The 23,280-nt window shown below is 39.4% G+C and overlaps 1 protein-coding gene across 4 annotated transcripts in view; it reads left to right on the top strand.

The window, feature by feature from the left end:
• The first annotated feature begins 916 nt into the window (after positions 1-916).
• The window catches only part of zdhhc2 (zDHHC palmitoyltransferase 2), a 115,678-nt gene continuing 93,314 nt past the window's right edge, over positions 917-23,280 (top strand). For all 4 annotated transcript variants that reach the window (XM_080187141.1, XM_080187134.1, XM_080187129.1 and 1 more), the window contains exon 1: positions 917-1,321. In XM_080187141.1, the coding sequence (XP_080043267.1) occupies positions 1,198-1,321 (124 nt within the window). In that variant the 5' untranslated portion in view covers positions 917-1,197. The remainder of the gene's footprint in view (positions 1,322-23,280) is intronic.

Genomic DNA, 23,280 nt, shown 5'->3' with positions numbered 1-23,280 from the left:
TAGAAACAGACAATGGAAAAACGTTTGAGGCATTAATAGGCAAGTAAGGAATTTAAAAATATTACATTAAGAGATTGGGAGCCAGTGTAACGGGAGGGGGGAGATGTTGGATAAGCAGGACTCTGGGAGGGAAGGGGCAATTTTGGACAAGTTGAAGATTATGGAAGATGGGAAGCCAATAAGAAGAGCGTTACTGAAAGCAGATTGCTGCGGAGGCTAGAATCTGAAACAAAAACAGAAAATGCTGGGAAATCTCAGCATGGCTGGAGAGAGAATAGAGCCAAAGCTCTTCGGAAGAGCGTTGGGATAGTCACGTCTGATGAAGGCATTAGGTTAGGTTTCGTTGCCTGTTGAAGATGGGGTTTAAGTTCAGTTTTGAATTCGACTGGAAATTTGGATTGCAAACAGTCGCGTGTTCACAGAATTTCCAAAACAAAAACAATCTGATTGTTAGCTAAAATGGCCTTGAGTTACTAAAGCTGACTTCATGATCGTGCAGCCTCGCAATTAGAAATTGCCCCGTCCTTATCCGTGACAAGTACTACAACTTTTAAAATTGTCCAAATTTGTGTTAAGATTCAGCAAAACACAGTTACCTTCTGCAAATTGGTGGCCCGAAAAGTTGAGTTTGAAGAAGCCTCAGAGAAGAGGGCAACTGGATTCCCAGTAATGGGTGAATTAGCGATAGGAGCAGAACACTGATGCTCAGAAATTCTGGATCTAATCAGTCAAACCAGTCTGATGTTAAAGCATAATTCACTCATATTTACAGGTGTAGACATAATGAATCACGTTGCAGCAAAATATGTGATTTTGTTTAATGAGAGACGTGAGACTTTTAGCAGCGAATCCTAAACGATGAATTGTTGCCAATTTTAAAAGACGTAAGCCGTCACATTCATCCGGATTGTTTTTTTTATTAGTGTCACAAGTAAGTTTACATCGATAGTGCAATGAAGTTGTGTGATATTGTATTTCTTGCTCTATATGTGCGATACATTGTGTTCCAGATATGAGTATGATCCATTGTAGGCTGTGGGGTGGCAGTGCCAGCTGACAGTGGTTAGCCCCGCTTGCGCTGTGCAGTGTTTATACCTCACGTCAGACGGTGGCGGCCCGCAGCTCAGCAGCAGCAGCAGCAGCCCCAGCTCCGCCAGCCCAGCCCCGCTAAACCCCGCCGCAAACACAGCAGAGAAGATGGCGCCGTCGCGCTCCCGCACCCTCAAGAGGTGTCAGCGAGTCTTGTACTGGATCCCCGTCCTCTTCATCGGCCTGATCGCCTGCTGGTCCTACTACGCCTATGTCATCCAGCTGTGTGTGGGTAAGGCGGCTTCACAGCACTAACCGGGCACGGAGGGGTGTGGGGTGGGGTGGGGGGGGGCGCAGGCCAGACCGGACTGAGTGCACCTCCTCCTCCTGCGGGGCATTGCCAACCACCGGGATCCCTCTCCCCCGGCTCTGATTCCTCACCATTTCTCCCGAGTGGCCGCCGCCTGATCCCCGGCACCGTTTATGTTAACATCCACAACATTCAGTTAGCCAGGGACACGAAATGAAAAGTCAACCACCTTCCGCCTCCTCTACCCCCCCCCCCCCCGCCCCTCATTGAACAAAAATTATTACAAAAATACAAGTTAGACGGGTCCCAAAGAAAGAATCATTATTTTGAATTATTAAGTTGTTTGTGTTGCTGGCAGGATGAGTGAGACACTGCGGTCCACATGTAAGGCGCAGGTGGAAATAGAATGGGCGATGACATTAGAAGTTTCCAATTTGCTTTAACTGTATGGCACTTTTACAGCGAATGATGTTTTGGGTGGGGTGATCGGTGCTGTCTGCACATGTGTCTGCACATTTGTATTGACATTTATTTCAAATTGCACTCTGAATTCGAATGTGTGCCCCCCCACCCCCATGTTCATTTTATGTATAGAGAAAGACAAATACTTTTCAAATATCGATACAAACGAAAATCTGATGATCGAGGGTCACCTATAGCCGTAGGAATGAGTTCATATTGATTTCTTTGGCTCCTTTAAGTAAGTTCAGCCCAAAGTAGTCTGGATTGAAAATTAAGAATAATTAGAATTTGTGTCTATAAGATTAGTGAAACTGCATTCAGGGTACCTCAGATACCCTTTATCACCCTGCCACTCGATGCAGCACCAGGGAAGATACATTGGTTGCCATGATATACATTAAAACATTTTAAAGAAAATATATTTCCTATCAAATGACGTTGTGAAATTAATTACATATCATTACTCCTTTACTTACGACAGGTATTGGTCCAAGGTATTGTGTTTGTTTAATCAACATTTGCTGCAAAGAGCTGTATTTACCGTCATTGAGTACTGATGTGTTTGTTTTGATCGAAGCAGCTTCTAGGTGAAATATAACAGAAACTGTTGGAAATCTGAAAGAGAAAAAAAAGGTTGATATTTTGGGAATGGGTTCTTCATTTTACAGGCTCCTTATAAAACATTGACCTGTCTTTTCTCTTTCAGATTCTCATGTCCCTTTCCGATTTCCAGCATTCACTCTTTTTCTTTTTTATTCAGAAATATGCCAGGTACTTAACCTTACATTTTTGGAGGTTTGATTGACACTAACATGCATTTCCCTTTGCTTGATGGTAGATTTGAAATGGCCAACTTTTTAAAAATCACATTTTTAGAATTATTAAATATAGTTGTGCATTTACAAATGCACACATACATTAATGCATACATATTCAGTAGGGGCGAAGAGCAGAAACCAGAAACCACCTGCAAATCATTTTATAAGGATTGACACTCAACACTTTTGGGCCTCTTGTTGTAGTTACGAAACAACACTGTAGCAGCATCTTGTGGTTGAACTAAGCACTGCAGAAATGCAGTCTTCTGCAGAGGGCCAGCAGGCCTGGAAAAATTGAACATTGGCATTTCTTTAAACTTATTTTGTATAATGGATCAATCTAGTCACTGAATAAGTAATGGTTAGATGTTATTAGCACTTAGGTAAACATAACTTTATATGGGTACTGTTTAAGGTGTGGTCATCTATTGAAGCAATATACAAAGAACAAAACAGCACAACACAGGAACAGGTCCTTCAGTCAGTCAAGTTTGTGCTGACACATATGCCTCTCTAATCTAATATTTTCTTGCCTCTTTGTGTTCCATATCCCTCTATTCCCTGCCTATTCATGTATCTATCCTGATGCCTCTTGAACATTATTATAGGATGTGCATTCACCACCCTCCATGTGGAAAAACTTGCCCCTTACATCTCTTTTAAACTTGCCCCCTCTCGCTTTCAACCTATATTCATCCACTGACGCTCCAATGAAAACAATCCAAGTTTGTCCAATCTTTCTTCATAGTCCATTTCCTCCAAGCCAGACACCATCCTGGTAACTCTCTTCTGTGCTCTTTCCAATGCATCAGCATCCTTCCCGTAGTGTGGTAACCAGAATTGTACACAGTACTCCAAATGCAGTCTAACCAAAATCTGATACCTCTGCAACATGATTTTCCAATTCCCATACTCAATATAGTGGCATAAGTGGATCAAATTGAAAAATAAAATAAATTTGCATACCATAGACCAAGCACGGTGTAGGACATGGCATAAATTAGTACCCTGTTCCAGTTTGCTCAATCACATCTTGCAGAAATGCTTGCTCAATCATGGGAGTGAATCTCACTATAGTATTGTCATTATATTTGGAAACTAAACATGGTAAAACCTTGGGTTTAATTCACTCTTGGAGAAATTCAATAAATAGCTTACCTGTTCTTAATTTGCCTGCAGGTGATAACCTATGTTGGTGATATCCCAGATTTGGTCTTTATTGGTACCTCTGTCTCAGGTATACAAATAGTTGTTTGGTAGTACAGAACTTTAATATTGCTGAAAAATATACTTTTTTGTTGAATTTTTTTGTCTTGCACTCATCAAGACAGTTCAGAAGAATAAAAAAGTCGAGGGTAACAACAAATTTTTACTGCATGAGAATTACGTGCTGATTGGTTTTCAAATTTGTTCTTTCCCCTAACCTTGGTATTCTTGCAAATGGTTCTGATGAGCACAAGATGAAAAGCTTCAACAAAAAAATCTCTTTCAGAAATATTCAAATTCTGTACTCCCAATCCACTATTTGTAAACCTGTGACAGAGGTACAACAAAGAATACATTCAGGATATCAACAATGTAATCCTACCTACAGGCAAGTTAAGAACAGATAAACTATTTATCAAATTCCCCCAAGAACGCATTAAGCCCAAAATTGTACCATTTTTCATTTCCAAATACATTGATAATACTAAGGTGCGATATGGTACTATGATTGAATGTTTATGCGGCATGACATTGAACAGATTGGTATTAGGATTCCTAATTTATGCCACACCTCACACTGTGTTTGGTCTGGCATATACAAATTTATTTCATTTTTCAATTTGATCCATTTATGTTGCTTTTTGGCTTTATATCATAAACTGCAAGCTTTAAAACCTTAAAACATTAATGAATAAGATTTGCATTTATATAGCAACTTTCATCACCTCAGGATATCTCAGAGTATTTTGCAGTCAGTGAAGTACTTTTTGAGGTCTATTCATTATTGTGATGTTGTGAAACGGTCAAGCAGTTTGTGCACAGCAAGGTTAAACAACCAGCAATGAGAAGCGTGACCAAATAATTTGTCTTGGTGGTACTGGTTGAGAGATAAATATTGACCAGGACTTCAGGGCACCTATGCTCTTCTTTGAATTACATCTACCTAAGATGACTGACATTTAATATCTCATCTGAGAGATGGCACCTCCAATAATATAGCATTTCCTTAGTACTTCACCGAAGTGTCAGCCTGGACTAACTGCAGTGTGATAATAACTGATCTGTAATACTTAATTTTTTTGTCCCTAATATCCACCCAGTTATCCAAATTGTGTTTCTGATGTGCAAAGTCAATTGCTGGGAGAACAATGAAAATGTACCCAATTGTTTCCTCTGTGGCTTTACTCAAAGCAGCAATAAGGAACTATAACAGAAAATGCTGGACAAACTCAGCAGGTCCGACAGCATCTGTGGAGAGAGAGAAACAGAGTAAATGTTTCAAATGCATATGGCAATATGATGCTTGTTTTTCTCTCCACGGATGCTGCCAGGTTTGCTCAGTTTATCCTGCATTTTCTGTTTTTATTATAGATTTCCAGCATCTGTAGTATTTTACTTTTATTAGAGAAGCAATAGGTATTGTTCATATCATTAATTAAATTAAAAATGCAGCTTTTTCAGATTCAACAAATACTGGCAATATTGCAGATATTAAAATGAAAAACTGCCAGAAGTAGATGCATTGATTTTATTTTTCAAAATTACCGAAGAAAGATCCCATCAGATTGGAAAATAACGAATTGACTCCACTATTCAAGAAAGGAGGGAAACAGAAAGCAGCAACTACAGGCCATTCAGTTTAACAACAACATAGGGAAGAAGTGTTGAAATCTATTATTGAGGAGATTATAGCAGGATACTGAAATCTCAATGCAAACAGGCAGATTCAACTTGGATTTGTGAAAGGGAAATTGTGTTTGACTAATTTATTGGAGTTCTTTAAGGAAGTAACAACATGGATAAAAGGGAATCTGTGAGTGCGCTGTAATTAGATTTCTGGAAGGAATTTGACAAGATGCCACATCAAAGGTTACATCACAAAATAAGAGCTCATGGTATAGGAGATAACATGTTAACATATAGACAATTAGCTAACTAACAGGAAACACAGAATAGATATAAAAGGATATTCTTTGGGTTAGCATGATGTGACAAGTGGAGTACCACAGGGCTGGGGCATCAACTATTTACAACTTAGAGCAATGATTTATATAAAGGGATCTAAATTTACTGATGACTCAAAGTTACATAGAAAAGTAAGTTGTGATGAGGACATAAGGAGCTTAAAAAGGGATATAGATAGGTTAAGTGAGTGCAAAAAATTGGCAGACAGAATATAATGTGAGCTTGCCCACTTTGGCAGGAAGAGTAGGGAGCCAGTGTATTATTTAAATGGAGAGCAATTGCAGAACTCCTGAGCTGCAAAGGGATCTGGGTGTCCTGGCACAATGAATCTCAAAATGTTAGTATGCAGGTAGAACAGTGATTAGGAAGGCAAATAGAATATTGTCATTTATTGTAAGAGAAATGGAATACAAAAGTAGAAATGTTTTGCTGCATTTGTACAGCTGTTAATAGGACCACACCTTGAGTACTGTGTACAGTTTTGATCTTCTTATTTAAGAAAAGATATAAATGTGTTACAGGCAGTTCAGAGAAGGTTCACTTAACTGATATCTGAGATGGGGAGTATAGATAGATTAAGTGAGTAGGCAAAAATTTGGTGTTACCTTGGAAGGAAAGGTTGAACAACTAGGCCAGTAGCCATTGGAGTTTAGAAGAATGAGGCAATCTTATTGAAACATATCCTGAGTGGATGCTGAAAAGATGTTTGCACTTATGGAAGAGACTAGAACTAGGAGATACAGTTTAAAAATAAGGGTCTCCCATTTAAGGTGGAAGTGGGGACAATTTTTTTCTCTTGGAGAGAATCTTTGGAACTCACTTCCCCAGAGAGGAGTAGAGACAGGGCCATTGAATATTTTTAAGGCAGAGTTACATAGATGCTTGGCTAACAAAGGAGAGAAAGGGGTTGACAGAGTTGAAGCCACAATTGGATCAGCTCTGATCTTATTAAACAGCAGAGAAGGCTGGGCAGACCAGATGGCCTGCGCCAGCCCCTAATACATATGTTTGCAACTGTTTGACCCATTGTTTATAAGAGAATTTGACATCAGATACTATGGTCCTGCTCCATTACTTCTAGATCAATCCTTCAATTGATTTCTGGAAGATGGAAAGTGCAGATGAGCAGTTACCATGAATTATGGCAAAGCTAAATGATAAAAGGGCTTCACAGATTATAATCTTCCAAAACATAAAGTAGTTGGCTCCAGAGAATAATAAGAATGACGGTTAGCTATAACCAGGATTAAAACATTAATCTGGCCATTCTATTATATCTTAGTCAGTAGTTTATACACAAACCTTTCATACAAATAAATTTTTTTCTATTGTTAATATATCTCCAGTGACATTGCTCCAGATAACCTTGTTGTGATATTTAATTGAGCATTTGAAGCTACTGCTCCCTATAAACAAATTTAAGTTATTGCAGCTGTTTATTAGATATTAAGAACAGTAGCCTCAACTCCATGAGCTTTCTGAATTATCAATTCAGGCTGAAGCAAGAGGTACAAAGCCTTGGCATTCTACATCAAATCCTGGCTCTGCTTTCCCCCATGCATCCATTCATAGGAACAGGAGAAGGACATCCAAACCTCAAGCATGTTCTGTTGTTCAGTTGACCATGGCTGATCTATACCTTAACTCAATTTACTCACCTTGGTCTAGATCCTTTAATACCCCTGATTAAAAGAAATCTCAATTCTGAAATTTTCAGTTAGCCTAACTCAAACAGCTTTTTGAAGGAGAGACTTCCAGATTTCCATTACAGTTTGTGTGGAGAAGAAGTTGAATTTGGCATATTTGAAGAATTTTTTTTAAATTTTATTCATTAATGAGATGTGGCTAACGCTGGCTAAGGCCAACATTTATTGTCCATCCATAATTGCCCTTGAGAAGGTGGTGGTGAGCTGTCTTCTTGAAATATTGCAGTCACTGAGGTACACCCACAGTGCTGTTTGGGAGGAAATTCCATGATTTTGACAAGGAATGGGGATATATTTCCAAGTCAGAATGGTGAGAGATTTGGAGCGCAACTTGCAGATGGTGGTGTTCCCAGGAAGCTGCTGCCCTGTCCTACCAGTTGATTTGATTTATTATTGTCACATGTATTAGTATACAGTGAAAAGTATTGTTTCTTCAGCACTATACAGACAAAGCATACCATTCATAAACAAGAAGAGTTGAGGTTGCAGAACGTAGTGTTACAGTCGTAGCTAGGGTGTAGAGAAAGATCAACTTAATGCAAGGTAGTCCATTCAAAAGTCTGATGGCAGCAGGGAAAAAGCTGTTTTTGCATCGGCTAGTATGTGATCTCAGATTTTTGTAATTTTTCGAAGGAAGAAGGTGGAACAGAATATGTCCGTGATGCTTGGCGTCCTTGATTATACTGGCTGCTTTTCCGAGACAGCGGGAAGCGTAGACAAAGTCAATGGATAGAAGGCTGGTTTGTTTGATGGACTGGACTTCGGTCACAACCTTTGTAATTTCTTGTGTTCTTGGTCAGAGTAGGAGCCATATCAATCTGTGATACATCCAGAAAGAGTGCTTTCTATAGCGCATCTATAAAAGTTGGTGAGAATTGTAGTGGAGATGCCAAATTTCTTTAACCTACTGAGAAAGTAGAGGTGTTGGTGGGCATTCTTAACTATAGCATTGGCATATATGGACCAGGTCAGATTGTTGATGATCTGGACACCTAGAAACCTGAAATTTTCAACTGTTTCCACTTCATCCCCATTGATGTAGACAGGGGCATGTCCTGCACTATGCTTCCTGAAGTCAATGACTATCTCCTTCATTTTACTGACATTGAGGCAGAGATTATTGCTGTCACACCAATTCACCAGATTCTCTATCTCTTCCCTGTACTCTATCTCATCATTGTTTGAGTTCTGACCCACTACAGTGGTGTCATCAGCAAACTTGAAAATCAAATTGGAGGGGAATTTGACTGCAGTCATAGGTGTATAACGAGTATAGTAAGGGGCTGAGGACATAGCCTTGTAGGACACCGGTGTTGAGGGTAATCGTGGATGAAGTGTTGTTGCTTATCCTTAGTGATTGCGGTCTGTGGGTTAGGAAGTCTAGGATCCAGTTGCAGAGAGAGAAGTCGAGCCCTCGGCCTCAGAGTTTGGAGATGAGTTTTGTAGGGATAATAGTGTTAAAGGCTGAGCTGTAGTCAATAAATAGGAGTTTGACATAATGTGTCTTAGTTATTCAGGTGTTCCAGGGTTCAATGTAGGGCCAAGGAGATGAAGCTGCTATGGGCCTGTTGCAGCGATAGGTGAAATGTAGTAGATCCAGGCAATCTAGGAGGCTGGAATTGATTTGTTCTATGACTAACTTTTCAAAGCACTTCATAATGACGGATGTCAGAGCCTGCCGGTGATAGTCATTAAGGCACACTGCATGGTTTTTCGTGGTAGTCATTGTGGGTTTAGAAGGTATTGCCTAAGGAGCTTGGTGAGTTCCCGCAGTGCATCTTGTAGATGGTACGTACTGCTGCCACTGTGCATCGGTGTTGGAGGGTGTGAAAATTTGTGGAAGGGCACAAATCAAACTGACTGCTTTGACCTGGATGGCATAGAACATCTTGAGTGTTGTTGGAGCGGCACTCATATAATCATAGAACCATACAACGCAGAAGAGATCTTTTGGCCCATTGAGTCTGCATTGACACATTAGAAACACCTGAACTTCCACCTGATCCCATCTGCCAGCATTTGGCCCTAAGACCTAAATATTACAATGTGCCAAGTGTTCATCCAGATACTTTTTAAAGGATATGAGGCAACCTGCCTCTACCACCCTCCCAGGCAGCTCCTTCCAGACCATCACCAGCTTCTGGGTAAAAATGTTTTTCCTCACATCCTCCCAAACCTCCTGCCCTTCACCTTGAATCTATGTACCCTCATGACTGACCCTTCAACTAAGGGGAACAGCTGCTCCTTATCCACTCTGTCTATGTGTCACATAATCTTGTACACCTTGATCAGGTCACCCCTCAATCTTCTCTGCTGCAACAAAAGCAACCCAAGCTTATGCAACCTCTCTTTATAACTTAAGTTTTCAACTCCAGGAAGCATCCTGATGAATGTCCTCTACACCCCCTCCAGTGCAATCACATCCTTCCAATAATGTAGTGACCAGAACTGCATACAGTACTCCAGCTGTGGCCTCACCAAAGTTCTATACAACCACAACATGGCTCCCCTCCATTTGTAATCTGTGCCTCGATTGATAAAGATAAGTGATTCATATGCCTTTTTCCCCAGCCTACTAACATGCCCTTCCACCTTCAGAGATCTGAAACATACGAAGGTCCCTTTGTTCCACAGAATTTCCTAGTGACCTACCATTCATTAAATACTTTCTTACCAAATTATTCCTCCCAGAATGTGTCACCTCACACTTTTCAAAGTTAAATTCCATCTGCCACTTACCTATCCATTTGACCATTCCATCTATATATTCTTGTAGCCCAAGACACTCCGCCTCATTGTTAATCACCCATCCAATCTTTATGTCATCCAGAAACTTACTAATCCTACCCCCCACATAGTCATCAATGTAATTTATATAAATAATGACTAATAGGGGACTCAACACAGATCCCTGTGGTTTGTCACTGGACACTGGCTTCCACTCACTAAATCAGCGTTCTGTCATCACCCTCTGTCTCCTACAACTGAGTCAATTATTAATCCACTTTATCAAATTACCTTGCATCCCATGTGAATTTGTCTTCTTTATAAATCTCCCATATGGGACCTTGTTAAAGGCTTTTCTGAAATCCATATAGAGTACAATGACTGCACTACTCTCATCTACAGACCTGGTCACCTCCTCAAAAATTCAATCAAATTTGTTAGGCATGACCTCCTTTGACAAAGTCATGCTGACTATCCCTGATCAAGCTTTGCCTCTGCAAGCGTTGCCTCTGCAAAAAGAAACTCCTTCAGAAGTTTCTGTCATAGTTTTCCTATACTGACATGAGACTCACTGGTAGTTCTCTGGTTTATCCCTACAACTCTTCATAAATAACGGAACCACATTAAGGGTTCTCCAGTTGTCTGGCATCACTCTGGTGGCCAGAGAGGAATTGAAAATTTGGGTCAGAGCCCCTGCAATCTCCTCCCTTGCCTCCCGCAGCCGCCTAGGGCACAATTCATCTGGACCTGGAGATTTATCAACTTTTAAGGCTGCCAACACCTCCAATACCTTGTCCTTCCCTATGTCAATTTGCTCAAGATCTTCACAGTCTCTCTCCCTGAATTCCATACCATTGTCTTCTTTTTCTTGGCTGAAGACAGATGTGAAGTATTCACTCAACACTCTACCAATGTCCTCTAGCTTCACCCACAGGTTTTCCCCTTTGTCCCTAATGGGTCCTATTCTTTCCCTGGTTATCCTGCTCCCATTGATATACTTATAGAATATATTGGGATTTTCCCTACTTTTACCAACCAGAGCTTTCTCATATCCTCTCCTTGCATTCCTAATTGCTTTGAAAGTCCACCTTGCACTTTCCATACCTCACTAATGCCTCCACTGTTTTGCTCCCCTTATGCTTTTTAAAAATCTTTCTTTTCCTTCTCATTGTATCCTGAACATATTAATGATTCTCTGGGCTTGTTATTCCTACCTATCATCCTAGAGTGAACGTACTGAGCTGGCACCCTCCCCATTTCCTTTTTGAATGTCCTCCACTTTTCCTGCTTTAGATTTTTCCATTAGTAGCTGCTCCTGCCTTATTTTGCTAAAATCCGTTCTTCCCCAATCCAAAACTTTTTTTTGTAGGTTGTCCATAAGAAGCTTAACTTGTACCATGTTGTGAATGCTTTCACTAAAATGCCCCAGTTTCATGCCCCAGAATCAGATCTAGCGTTGTTCCTTCCCTTGTTGGACCCTCCACATATTGATTGAAAAAGTTACCATGTACACGTTTCAAGAAATCTACTCCATCCAAGCCCTTAACACTATATCCCAGTTAATGTTGAGAAAGTTGAAATCACTTAATATAATAACCCTATTGTTATTGCTTTTACACACCTCCACAAACTAAGCACGTATTTGCTCTTCAATAGCCCTCTGACTATCTTGTGGTCTGACACCTAACAACATGGCTGCCCCTTTTTTATTCCTAAGCTCTACCCACAAAGTTTAGTTTGATGTCCCTCCAAGATATCATCTCTCCTTACTGCAGTTACTGACTCCTTAACTACTGCAATGCATCATTCGTTAAGTAGAGAGTATTCCACCACACTCCTGACTTGAAGCTGGTGAGTTGGCTCTGGAGAGTCAGGTGATTTACTATGTATATGTGTGTGTTTGTATTTATACACACACGTATGATCCTGATGATGCAGTGCAGCAAACTATTTAACATTATATTGTTGCTCAAGTAAAGGAGGTTGCTTAATAAGCCCTCCTGTATATATTTTAGCTTCTTATTAATTTTTGTTTTGTTCTGGCACAGAATTTTCTGGAATACAGTACTGTGCAATAAACCAGCTACTTGTCACAAGTTGCTATGGTTACAGTGAGTGCTGAGTAACTGCAACAGTAACTGAAAAATGTTTGTCAAGTTGCGTGGATTAGCAGACAAACAATTCTGAACAATTCTTACAAACCTGCAATAAACTCTATATCATATCTATATCTTCTCTCTAGCATGTCTCCAGTAAACTCTCACTTTATATTGGTCTGGTTGTTCCTCTTCATATGGATCCCAGCTTCACTCCAAGATGTGCAGGCTTGAATGTGCATGCCTTACAACATCCACGTGTTGTGAGAGGTTTAGCCATTCATTACCGTCTCTGCATCAAGTACTCCCAAATGCTGGTCTCCTTTGCCAAAACTGCTCATTCTTCCATGATCGTTGTGGAATACAATGAATGCTTCTTTTCTTCCCTATCAACTGATTACTTAAACCGTTCTTCCTAGCACCCTTCACCCTGACTCCAACAAATGTGAAGAATTTATGGACTTCTTAGTTACTAATTTCTCCCTGAATCTCTATGCCTCTCCTCCCAGCTCTCTTCCTCTGAAAGCCTTCTTAAAACCTAATTCTTTAACAGCTCTATTAATTACCTAGCCTTAATTACCTAGCCTCATATCTGTGTTGGCTCTGTAAATTTTTGTCTGCTCCAATGTATAGTGCTTTGGGATATAATCCTACATTAAAGTACATATAAATGCAAATTGTTGTATATATGATAGCCACCATATAGCATTGTTTGCTGCGTAGGATGTAAGGTAGAGAGATAAATCTACATTATGTAGATTTGCTGTAATATATTGAAGTTTGTGTTAAAAATTTAAAATCAATCTATAATTAATAGTTTGCAGTGGTATGTTTTGAAACAAAACTTGGGTGTATCTCCAAAAATAATTCTATGTGTCCGATTTAATGAAAAACTGGAGTAAATCCTGCTGGTGTTTTCAGCAGGACTTTCAAAATTAATCTCCCACACTCTGTGCGTTGCAGAGTGCATTTAGCATGAATCGAGTTAAAAATATAGAGGTGGGGCCTACTCCCACGGGAGAGGCCGGCAGCATAGCACTGAGCAAGACACTGTGCATGCATCAACTGTAATAGCAGAGATCGGCGCATGAGCAGTAGCCCTGCACTATTACTGGCCTCCGAATCACTGGCCTCATCACTAGCCCTCCGACCTGCACACCCCTCAATCGCTGGAGTATCCAGGCAAGCCTGAACATTCACCCCCACACCTCCCCAAATAACAGCCCTGGCCCCACCCCATATAATTGCCACATTTTAGCTCCAAAATACATCATACGAACAAGAAGCAGGAAATAGACCATTCAACCCGTTAAGTCTGCTCCGCCATTTAATATCATCATGGCTGATCTGATAGTAAACTCAAATCGCGCCTCCCTTTGATAACCTATCACCCCATAGTTTATCAAGAATCTATCCATCCCTGTCTTAAAAATTCTTGCTGCCGTTTACGCTGGTGGGATCTCATGATCCAACAGTGCATCCCACTGCAAGTTTCACAGACATGAGGGTGCGTTCAACAGGAAACTCCATTGACAATGGTGGGACCATAGGATGTCACCACTAGCAAGTGGTGCACCCCCAATCAGCATCATGAAACACACTGGGGAGAGGGAGGAAAATCCCACCAAGAACTCTCAACCCTCTGAGTGAAAACGTTTTGCCTCATTTCCATTTTAAATGGGCGAATCATCTTTTAGCTGTGGCTCCTAGTTCTAGATTCTCCCACCAAAGGAAAGATCTTTCCACATCCACCCTGTCAAAATGCTTCAGGATTCTATATGTCTCAATCAAGTTACCTCTTACTCTTTTAAACTCCAATGGATACAAGCCTAACCTGTCCAACCTTTCCTTGTAAGACAACCCCATCCGGTATTAGTTAGGTAAATTTTATCTGAACTGCTTCCAATGCATTTACATCCTTCCTTAAGTAAGGTGACTAATACTGTATATAGCACTACAAATATGGTCTCAGTAGTGCATTGTACACTTGAATCATAATTTCCTTAGTTTTATATTCAATTCTCCTCACAGTAGATGATAACATTCTATTAGCTTTCCTAGTTTCTTGCCATACCTGGATACTAACCTTTTGTGATTTATGCAGTAGGACTCTCAGATCCCTCTGTATCACAGAGCTCTGAACTTTCTCACCATTCAGATAATTTTTTTTTATGCTTCCAAGTACAATTTCACATGTTTCCACACTTCTTCCAAACACTAAACCTATCTATATCATTTTGTAACCTCCTTATGTCCTCTTCACAATTTAGTTTCCTATCTATCTTTGAGTCATCAGCAACTTTGATCCTTCAATCCCTTCATTCAACTCATTAAATAAATTATATACAACTAATGTCCCAGCACTGATCCCAGTGGCACAGCACTCATTACCTTGCCAACCTGAAAAATACCCATTTATGCACACCCTCTGCTCCTGGTTAGCCAGCCAACCTTCTATCCCTGGTAATATGTTGCCCCTTCAATAACCTTTAAAATGTTACTTTATCAAATGCCTTCTGGAAATTGAGGTACAGTACATTCATCGATTTCCCCCTTTACTCACAGCATAAGTGACTTCCTCAAAGAACTCTGAAGCAAAGCTGCTCAAACTTCAAACATGTGAATGATGTATAAAACATGGCAAACTAAGGAAATTTGGCATGTCATCTACAACCCTCACCAACTTTTACAGATACACCATAGAAAGCATTCTTTCTGGTTGTATCACAGCTTGATATGGTTCCTCTCTGCCCAAGACTGCAAGGAACTACAAAAGGTCATGAATATAGCCCAATCCATCATGCAAACCAGCCTCCCATCCATTGACTCTGTCTACACTTCCTGCTGCCTCGGCAAAGCAGACAGCATAATTAAGGATCTCACACACCCTGGACATTTTCTCTTCCACCTTCTTCCATCGGGAAAAAGATACAAAAGTTTGAGGTCACGTACCAACCAACTCAAGAACAGCTTCTTCCCTGCTGCGGTCAAACTTTTGAATGGACTTACTTTGTATTAAGTTTCTCTACACCCAAGCTATGACTGTAACACTACATACTGCACTCTCTCCTTTCCTTCTCTGTGAACAGTATGTTTTGTCTATATAGCTCACAAAAAACAATATTTTTCACTGTATGTTAATACATGTGACAATAATAAATCAAACCAAATCAAAATGAGTGTTGATATTAGTGATGCAATAAGATTTGATATAGTTTTCAAACACCATGAAACTAATGAAATATTAAAGCTGAAGATGTCAGAAATTGTGTATCTGTGACATAGATTTGTTTCCCAATTCTTGGATTGAATTTCAAATTCAACCTTGACTGCTGCAGCCTTTAGCAATATTCATTATATTTTGGATTGGTTTTTAGATTCTGTTTTAAAGTAAACAAGAGAGGATGTAAGTAATCGTCTGTAACAGTCTTGATTTTCCTTTCCACTAGTTGCTGAGCAACATTGACAGTTGCCATGGAGTTATTTGTAATCCAGATCATCATAATCCAGCTGACCGAGAAAGTGCAGCTGCAGCGTGAACATAGAGACATAGAAACATAGATGGGTGCAATCACATGTCAGTGTTGTTAATTTTTATTGACCTTGTTTTCATTTAAAATAAATGCCTGAAGGTCTGGATATGCATGAGTCTAAAATGGAGCATTATAAGAAATCCAAACCAACATAAATCCTCTACAATTACTTAACATACAGTTTTTAAGTATTATTTTTCAATATTTACACTTCTACCTGTAGTATCCCTTCTATCACTTGATGCTTTAAGACTTCATGTTAAGCATTCTTTCTGTTGTACCTAGTAGTGGCAAACCGCCGAGAGTTGTTTCTGTGTCCAAATAATCTGACGTTTAATGTGAAATATTATGAACATCGTTTCTTACATATATCAAACAAAATAACTAGGGAATGAATTATCAAAATCACAGAATGAAATTCCCAGTTTGATTCTATTATGTAACATGGCCTAACCTTAGATTTCAATTTGGTTGAATGTATGTTTTGTAACTCCTATTTGTGTCCACTAGACCTGAACTAGATATTAGGGTCTTAATACAGGTTTAAATCACTATCACAAGCTATTTCTGTTTATTGGATTAATATACTTATATTCAAATTAAGCTACAGTCTTCAAATTATCATTCGTTGTAGTGAAGAAGCTAAGGTGGTTTCAAATGTTTCAAAACACTTGTACTACATGAAAATGCAAATTTAATTAAATGCTTGACTCAAATGCAGTTTTATATGTGCTGAAACATCAATAAGGTGCTTACTATATTGCAATAATGCTAATAGTACCTGTGAACTTTGATATATTTACAAAAGTTCATTTAAGTATGACAGATTTATTGATCAATATAATTGATTATTCTATCACAATATTCTGCAACCCACACCAACACTTGTTCTTAATATGTAAATGAACCAGTCTTCAGTATTTGAAGTAGGGTCTAATACCAGTCTATTATTTCAATCTGCCATGCTTTCCTAAGAGCCTTGATAATTTGATCATTGCTAATGCATGATCAAATTATTTGAGAAAGCAAAATTTGTACCTTTTGCCATTTGTCATCAGGATTTTTATTTATTTGGATCTGAATCCCATGTCATAGAGTCATTCTAATGTGGAATGAGGCTATTCGGCCCACTAAGTCGATGCCACCCCCCTACAGCAATCCAGTCAGCCCCATTCTCTCACAATATTCTATAAGTTTATTTCTTTCAAAGGCTCACCAATTTCCTTTGGGAATCATCCATCACCTCGGCTTCCACCACCCTCATAAAGTGCAAGATCTAGGTCGTTACCAGTCACAGTGTAAAACACAAATTGTTCCTCATATACCTCCCACCACCCCTCAGACCCAGTGCACTTGTGAAAATCTTAAGTCTGGCCCTGCAGTATGTGCACCATCAGCTAATGGGACAAGTTTTCTTTATCTGCACTATCCAAACCTTCTACAATTTCATACACCTCTAATCAATCTTTCTTTAAACTCCTTTGCTCCAAGGAGAACAACCCCTGGTTTCTCCAAACTAATCATGTTGCTAAAGTCCCCTATCCATGGACCCATTCTGATAAATTTCCTCTGCATCCTCTCAATGAGCCTCACGTTCTGTGTAATGACAAGAACTGGGTGCAATACTCTTGTTGTGGGCTAACCAGAGCCTTATAAAGATTCAGTATAACTTAATTGATTTTCTACTCAACACCTTCAATTTACAAAGCTCAAGGTCCATATGATTTGCTGACTAATTGCTCGGTATGCCTGCCACCTTCAAGGATCCATGCACAAGGGCCCCCAGGTTCCTCTGTCACTTTATGTTCTTCAGAACTGTATCATTAAATCTATATTCCTCTACCTATTCCTACTACCAAGATGGATCTCACTCACATTTCTCAGCATTAAATTTAATCTACCACTTGTCTGCTCATTCTGCAAGTTGATCTATATGCTGTTATAATCAGTTGTTATCGTCCTCATTGTCAGCCACACCTCCAAGTTTGATATTGTAATTTTATTCCATATCCAAGTAATTTTCAGATATGTGCTATGTATCAGACAAGCAGTGGTGTTAGCACTGATCCTTGGGGAACATCAGACTACCATCCTTCAGTCTGCAAAACAACTATTTATCATGACCCCTGTTCTCTGTCCTTAACCTTAATCAAAGTGATTAAGTCCCAAATGCTTTGTCCATGAACCTCAATTTTATTAACCAACCTTTTATGTGGTACTTTGTCAAAAGCTTTCTTATAATCCATATAGATAACATTCATTGTTTTCCCTGTGCGTTAAAGCAGACGGTAGTGTATTTTTAACAAGGTAATGGTTTTGTTTATGAAATAAATCTTTCATTTATGTAACATTTTTATGAACACCAAATATCTCAAAGTGCTTTGCAGCCAACTTTTGAAGTGTAGTTAAAATGTAGGAAATGCAGCAGCCATTTTGTACACAGCAAGCACTCACAAACAGCAATGTGGTCATGACTAGATAGTGCAAAAAAGCAGATTGTCGATTAAGTGAACACATGAACCACAACATTGGGAGTATCTTCTCTTGTGGAATGTATTGCAGAATTGCAGAGTATTTTACCCACACTATGTGGCATTCATTTCTCACTGGAGCTCAAAGATCTAAGAGAGTGGCACAAGCCATTGAATTCTGAAAATACCAACCACAAGGTAGTGCAACACAGACCAGTTTGCTTGATTTTCTATATTCTGAATTACTAGACTCAGCCGGGCCAATTAGTCAGTCATTTCTCCAACTGGGAAGAAGAGAAAAGTGATGGAAGAATCACTTCTGGTTCTTAAGCAGTCCTCCCAACACATTGGTCAGCGCATTGAAGGAGGTTTCCGCCTTGTTCTCTTGAGTAGAGATGGTGCATGGTGTAATGAAAAAAGATACAATTTTAATTAAGTGTGATTCAGTTAAATACATAATCAGTTTCAATATATTACTGTTCATAATCCAGAAGGGAATAAGTCCTTTTGGAATTCCTAATTTTTTTATGCTTTATTTCCTTTTTCTTTCAAAATAAAGCAGCAGCAATGTGAGCATTAACTTCAAAGAGCTGGTGTATGTGCTTAGGAAACTGATCTCTTGCCTATTTTGAGCTTAAAGAAGGGAGCTCTGTAACCCAAATCACTGCAAGCATTATTCTTTTACAGAAAAATATCTCAAACTACAAGACATTAATTGTACAATAGAGTTAGTGCCAAAATATTGCTAATTATATAACAATCGGATATATGAAGTTAAACATTATGATGCATAACCTGGATTTTACTCCGATTTTTGAAGAAACAATTCATGGCACACATTTTGCTGGAGAGAGTTCTTGCACCAAATCAACAGAGTTCAAAAATGTAGATTATCCACAGCTCACACATTATTCTGGAGCAGCGACATGGATTTAATGTGTCTAACTATATGCAAAACAATGCAACATCAGAAAGCTATATTTTCTGGTAATTGGTACTAGTGTCACACTGGATACCATGTAGTGTAATAACACTGCTGTTGAAACTGTGAGGAGTATGTTGTCAGAAGTTGCTGTCATTCTATTGTGTGCATGAGTTCTAACAATTGTATACTGTCTTATAGTAAGATTTTATCAGCACAAATTCTGTCAATGAGTCTTGTATTTTCCAAATAATTTATTTAGTCATTGTTGGCAGCATGTGCAAATAAAATAAATTGATCACAGAAATGTAGAAAGGAAATGCTGCTAAATATTAATAGCACAAAATTTATAGTAATGCATGATAAGGTAGGCTATATGAGTAGTTTTCTAAATTTGCACTTCTGGGACAGAACTTTGCTGACTGGAAGGATATATTGGGAATTCAGGTGCTTGGGCCCCATTATAATTAAAAGGGTACCATCGAGAACTCACAAAATGCATTTCTGGGAAGGAGGCTTCACACAGGTAAAGCCAAGTCATGAAATCATCTCCTTAGAATGTAAAATGAAGAGCTTAGTGAAAGTAAATGTGGGTCCACAGAGGGAAAGACAAGTGAAATTCTAATGGGGAATAACAAAATGGCAGAGACATTAAACAAATACTTTTGTATCTGTCTTCACTGCAGAATTAAGGGTCCAGCAGGAACGAGTAATTTAAATCAATGTGAGTGAAGAAATAGTACCAAAGAAATTAATGGACTAAGTGATTAAAAAAAATCCCAGAGCTGATGACCTTCATCATGGGGTTTTAAAAGTGGTAGCTGCAAACATAATGGATGTATTGGTTTATATCTTTCAGAATCCCTTGGATTATAGAATATCTCTCACAGGGTAACAAATATGTCGCTGTTTAAGAAAGGAGGAAGAGAGAAAATGGGGAACTCTAAGCCATTTGTCCTGACAGAATTATTTGGGTAAAATGTTAGCATCTATTGTTAAGGGCAGAACACTTAGAAATTCATAGTATGATTAAGCAGAGTTAACATGGATTTATAAAAGATAAATTTTGTTTGAGAAATTTATGAGAGCTTTCTGGGGGTGAAATTAGTAAGATAGATAAGGGGAATCATTGGTTCTGCATAAGAGGTTACTACACAAAATTAGGACTCCTAGGGTACTGTTAGTGAACTACCAAGTGTTGAAAATATGTTGAGAGACAGAAAACAAAGAGCAGGGACGTTTTCATGTTGGCAAGCTGTAACTAGCAGTGTCTCTCAAGAATCAATACTTGGTCTTCAGCTATTTATAATCTATATTAATGACTTATGTGAAGGGTTTGCATGAAACATATTCATATTTGCTGATAATACATAGGTGGGAAGTTAGCAATGAGGAGGAAGCAAAGAGGCTGCAGAATATATGGACAGCATTTGTGAGCAGGAAAGAATATGGTAGATGGAATACAATGCGATGAAGTGTGAAGTTATTCACCTTAGTAGGAAAAATGCAAAATAATATTTTTGAATGCTGGGATACTGGGAAATGTGTTTGCAGATCCTCTGAATAACAAAAAGTTAACCTGTAGATACAGAAGCAACTAGAAGGACAAATAAATTAGTTTTTATTACAAGAGGATTTGAGTATGCGTAAAGAAGTAATACTATAATTATGTGGGTTGCTACAGTTAGTGGGTTTCCTCCAGGCGTTCTGGTTTCCTCTAACAGTCCAAAAGATATGCTGGTTATATGCATTGGCTGTGCTAAATTCTCTCTCAGTGTACCCAAACAGGCGCTGGAGTGTGGCAACTAAGAGACTTTCACAGTAATTTCATTGCAGTGTTAATGTAAGCCTACTTGTGACACTTTAAATAAACTTTTAAACTTTATATATGGTGTTGGTGGCTCTGGAGTAAACTGCAATTTGATCTCCTCACTTAAGGAAGGACATATTCATTTTACAGGGAGTTCAACAGTGACTCATTTCATTGGATTGAGGAGATTATCCAATGATGAGAGATTGAGTAGACTCAGCCTACATTCCCTGGACTTCAGGATAATGAAAAAATGAAACACACAAGATTATTGAGAGGCTTGAAGGGTCATTGTTAGAGAAGTTTCCTTGGCTGGGACTCTAGAACACAGGATCCCAGTCCTAAATAGCCAACATCTTATTCTGAGACTGAGAAGAGGAGCAATCTCCGGACTCAAAGGATTGTGACTCTTTAAAATTCACTAGGTCAGAAAGCCATGAGTGCTCAGTCATTGAATATATTCAAGACAAACATCGCTAGATTTTTGGGTACTAAGAAGATGAAGGGATATGGAGATAGTGTGGAAAGGTGGAGTTGAGGTAAAAGATAAACCATGATATTGCTGAATGGCAGAGCGCATCAAAGGCACAAGCGGACTATGCTGTTCCTATTTGTTATGTTCTTAGTTTGAAAACACACAGCCAGCCTGTCAGTATCTAAATGGTAAAAGCAAGTGGACATTTCAGGTTAGTACCCTACAGAGCTGAAAACAAAGATAAACACATACGTAATGGGATTATAAAAATGAAAGAGAAATGATAGATGCCGAAATCACAGATAAGGAGTTACTGGGTTGAATGACCTTAGATGAACTGATACAAAGAAACATTTGAATGAGGCAATGGAGAGACATTAATTTTAGTTTAAAAATAGGTGCAGTGTCCAAGTGTGTCGGTTACACCAAAAATGTGATTTTGTAACATTAGCCCTTGAAAAATGTATAAGTAGCAAGACAGAGGAAAAGAGAAGGAGAAGGTCAGACATGGGAAGTTGCAAGAGGATGGGGAAATCTGAAATAAAACACCTATCTGGTACAGGAATTCTGAAGTAGAAATAGCTGGACTTTTGCATGAACCTCTGAACCCTAAAATCGGTACCAAGAGGGGATCTCAAATTCCCATTTGCTGGTAACAAGACCAGCAACACAGTGTTTTGGAAGGCACCCTCCTGATTTTGGAACCTCTGTGTGTACCATCATGTTGAGGACAGCGAGGAGACTCTCAATGCTGCCAGCCCAATCAGAGAACCCATAGCACTAGAATCTTGACAGCCCCATCAAGAGAAATGAATGTAACTGAGGCCGGTCAGGGACCACAGAAGCGCCTCAACTTGGAGGCCCATGGAGGCCTGGTTCTGATTCAAAGATTACGAAGGCTAAAGCTGTCAGGCACCTTGTGGAGGGAAGACGTCTGTGAAATAGTTGCTTGGGCCACGGTTGCAGACTATCCTGCCAGTGGCCTTGTCACTGGGGCATGAAACCTCTGCTCCGATGACCTGCTGCCAGAGAAGCGCTTCCGTCAATGTGGTGGCCTCTGTGCAATGGGAGGGTGGGCTGGTCTGGTGAGGCTACAACATCACTGGGGCCTTCGCATCTTAACTGTCTTCCCACTTCCATGGAGCAGGTAGCTGATCCTATTCCCTGCCACCCCGAGGAAGAGTTCTTGGAGGAACTTCCAATCATTTAAACAGCCCCTTTCCTGTTTTCCTGCTGCTCCACCTCCACGCCATCACAAAGCAATAATCAGGGCAGGAAATCTTGGAATTATACAGCGTGCTTATGAGGCCCACAAAAAAAAACATAGAAAAGACTTTCTACCTCACAAGAACTGTTTAATGTTGGCAAATCATATCTTCAAGATCTGAATTGTCTTTTAAAATTTGGAAGGAGGTTTCAATATTTGGGTACTCAAGATATTTTCAGCAAGGTCATAAATTCATCTTGAAATGCGGTCAAGGGTGCCATTTCCAAGAAATTATCTGACCAGCACAGTACTTGAGGAGAGCTGTTTGCTTATTTGAACAGTCATTAATGGCTGGGGAAAAAACTGATTTAAAGGCAAAAATCCTGGTGTTTTATTGGAAATCACCTGACAAAGGTGACTTCTTTGTTTTGAAGTTTTTTACTGAACTCACTTAGGAATAAACCAAAATGGGGAATGCTACCCAACTCACATCCCCTTGCTTTGCTAGAAATGTTACCAGAGTCCAGCTAGGAATCCCCGTCT

This window comes from Carcharhinus amblyrhynchos, chromosome 1 (assembly GCF_965287045.1).
Source record: "Carcharhinus amblyrhynchos chromosome 1, sCarAmb.v2.hapA, whole genome shotgun sequence".
Lineage (NCBI taxonomy): Eukaryota > Metazoa > Chordata > Chondrichthyes > Carcharhiniformes > Carcharhinidae > Carcharhinus > Carcharhinus amblyrhynchos.
This window is presented reverse-complemented; position numbering and strand designations above follow the sequence as displayed.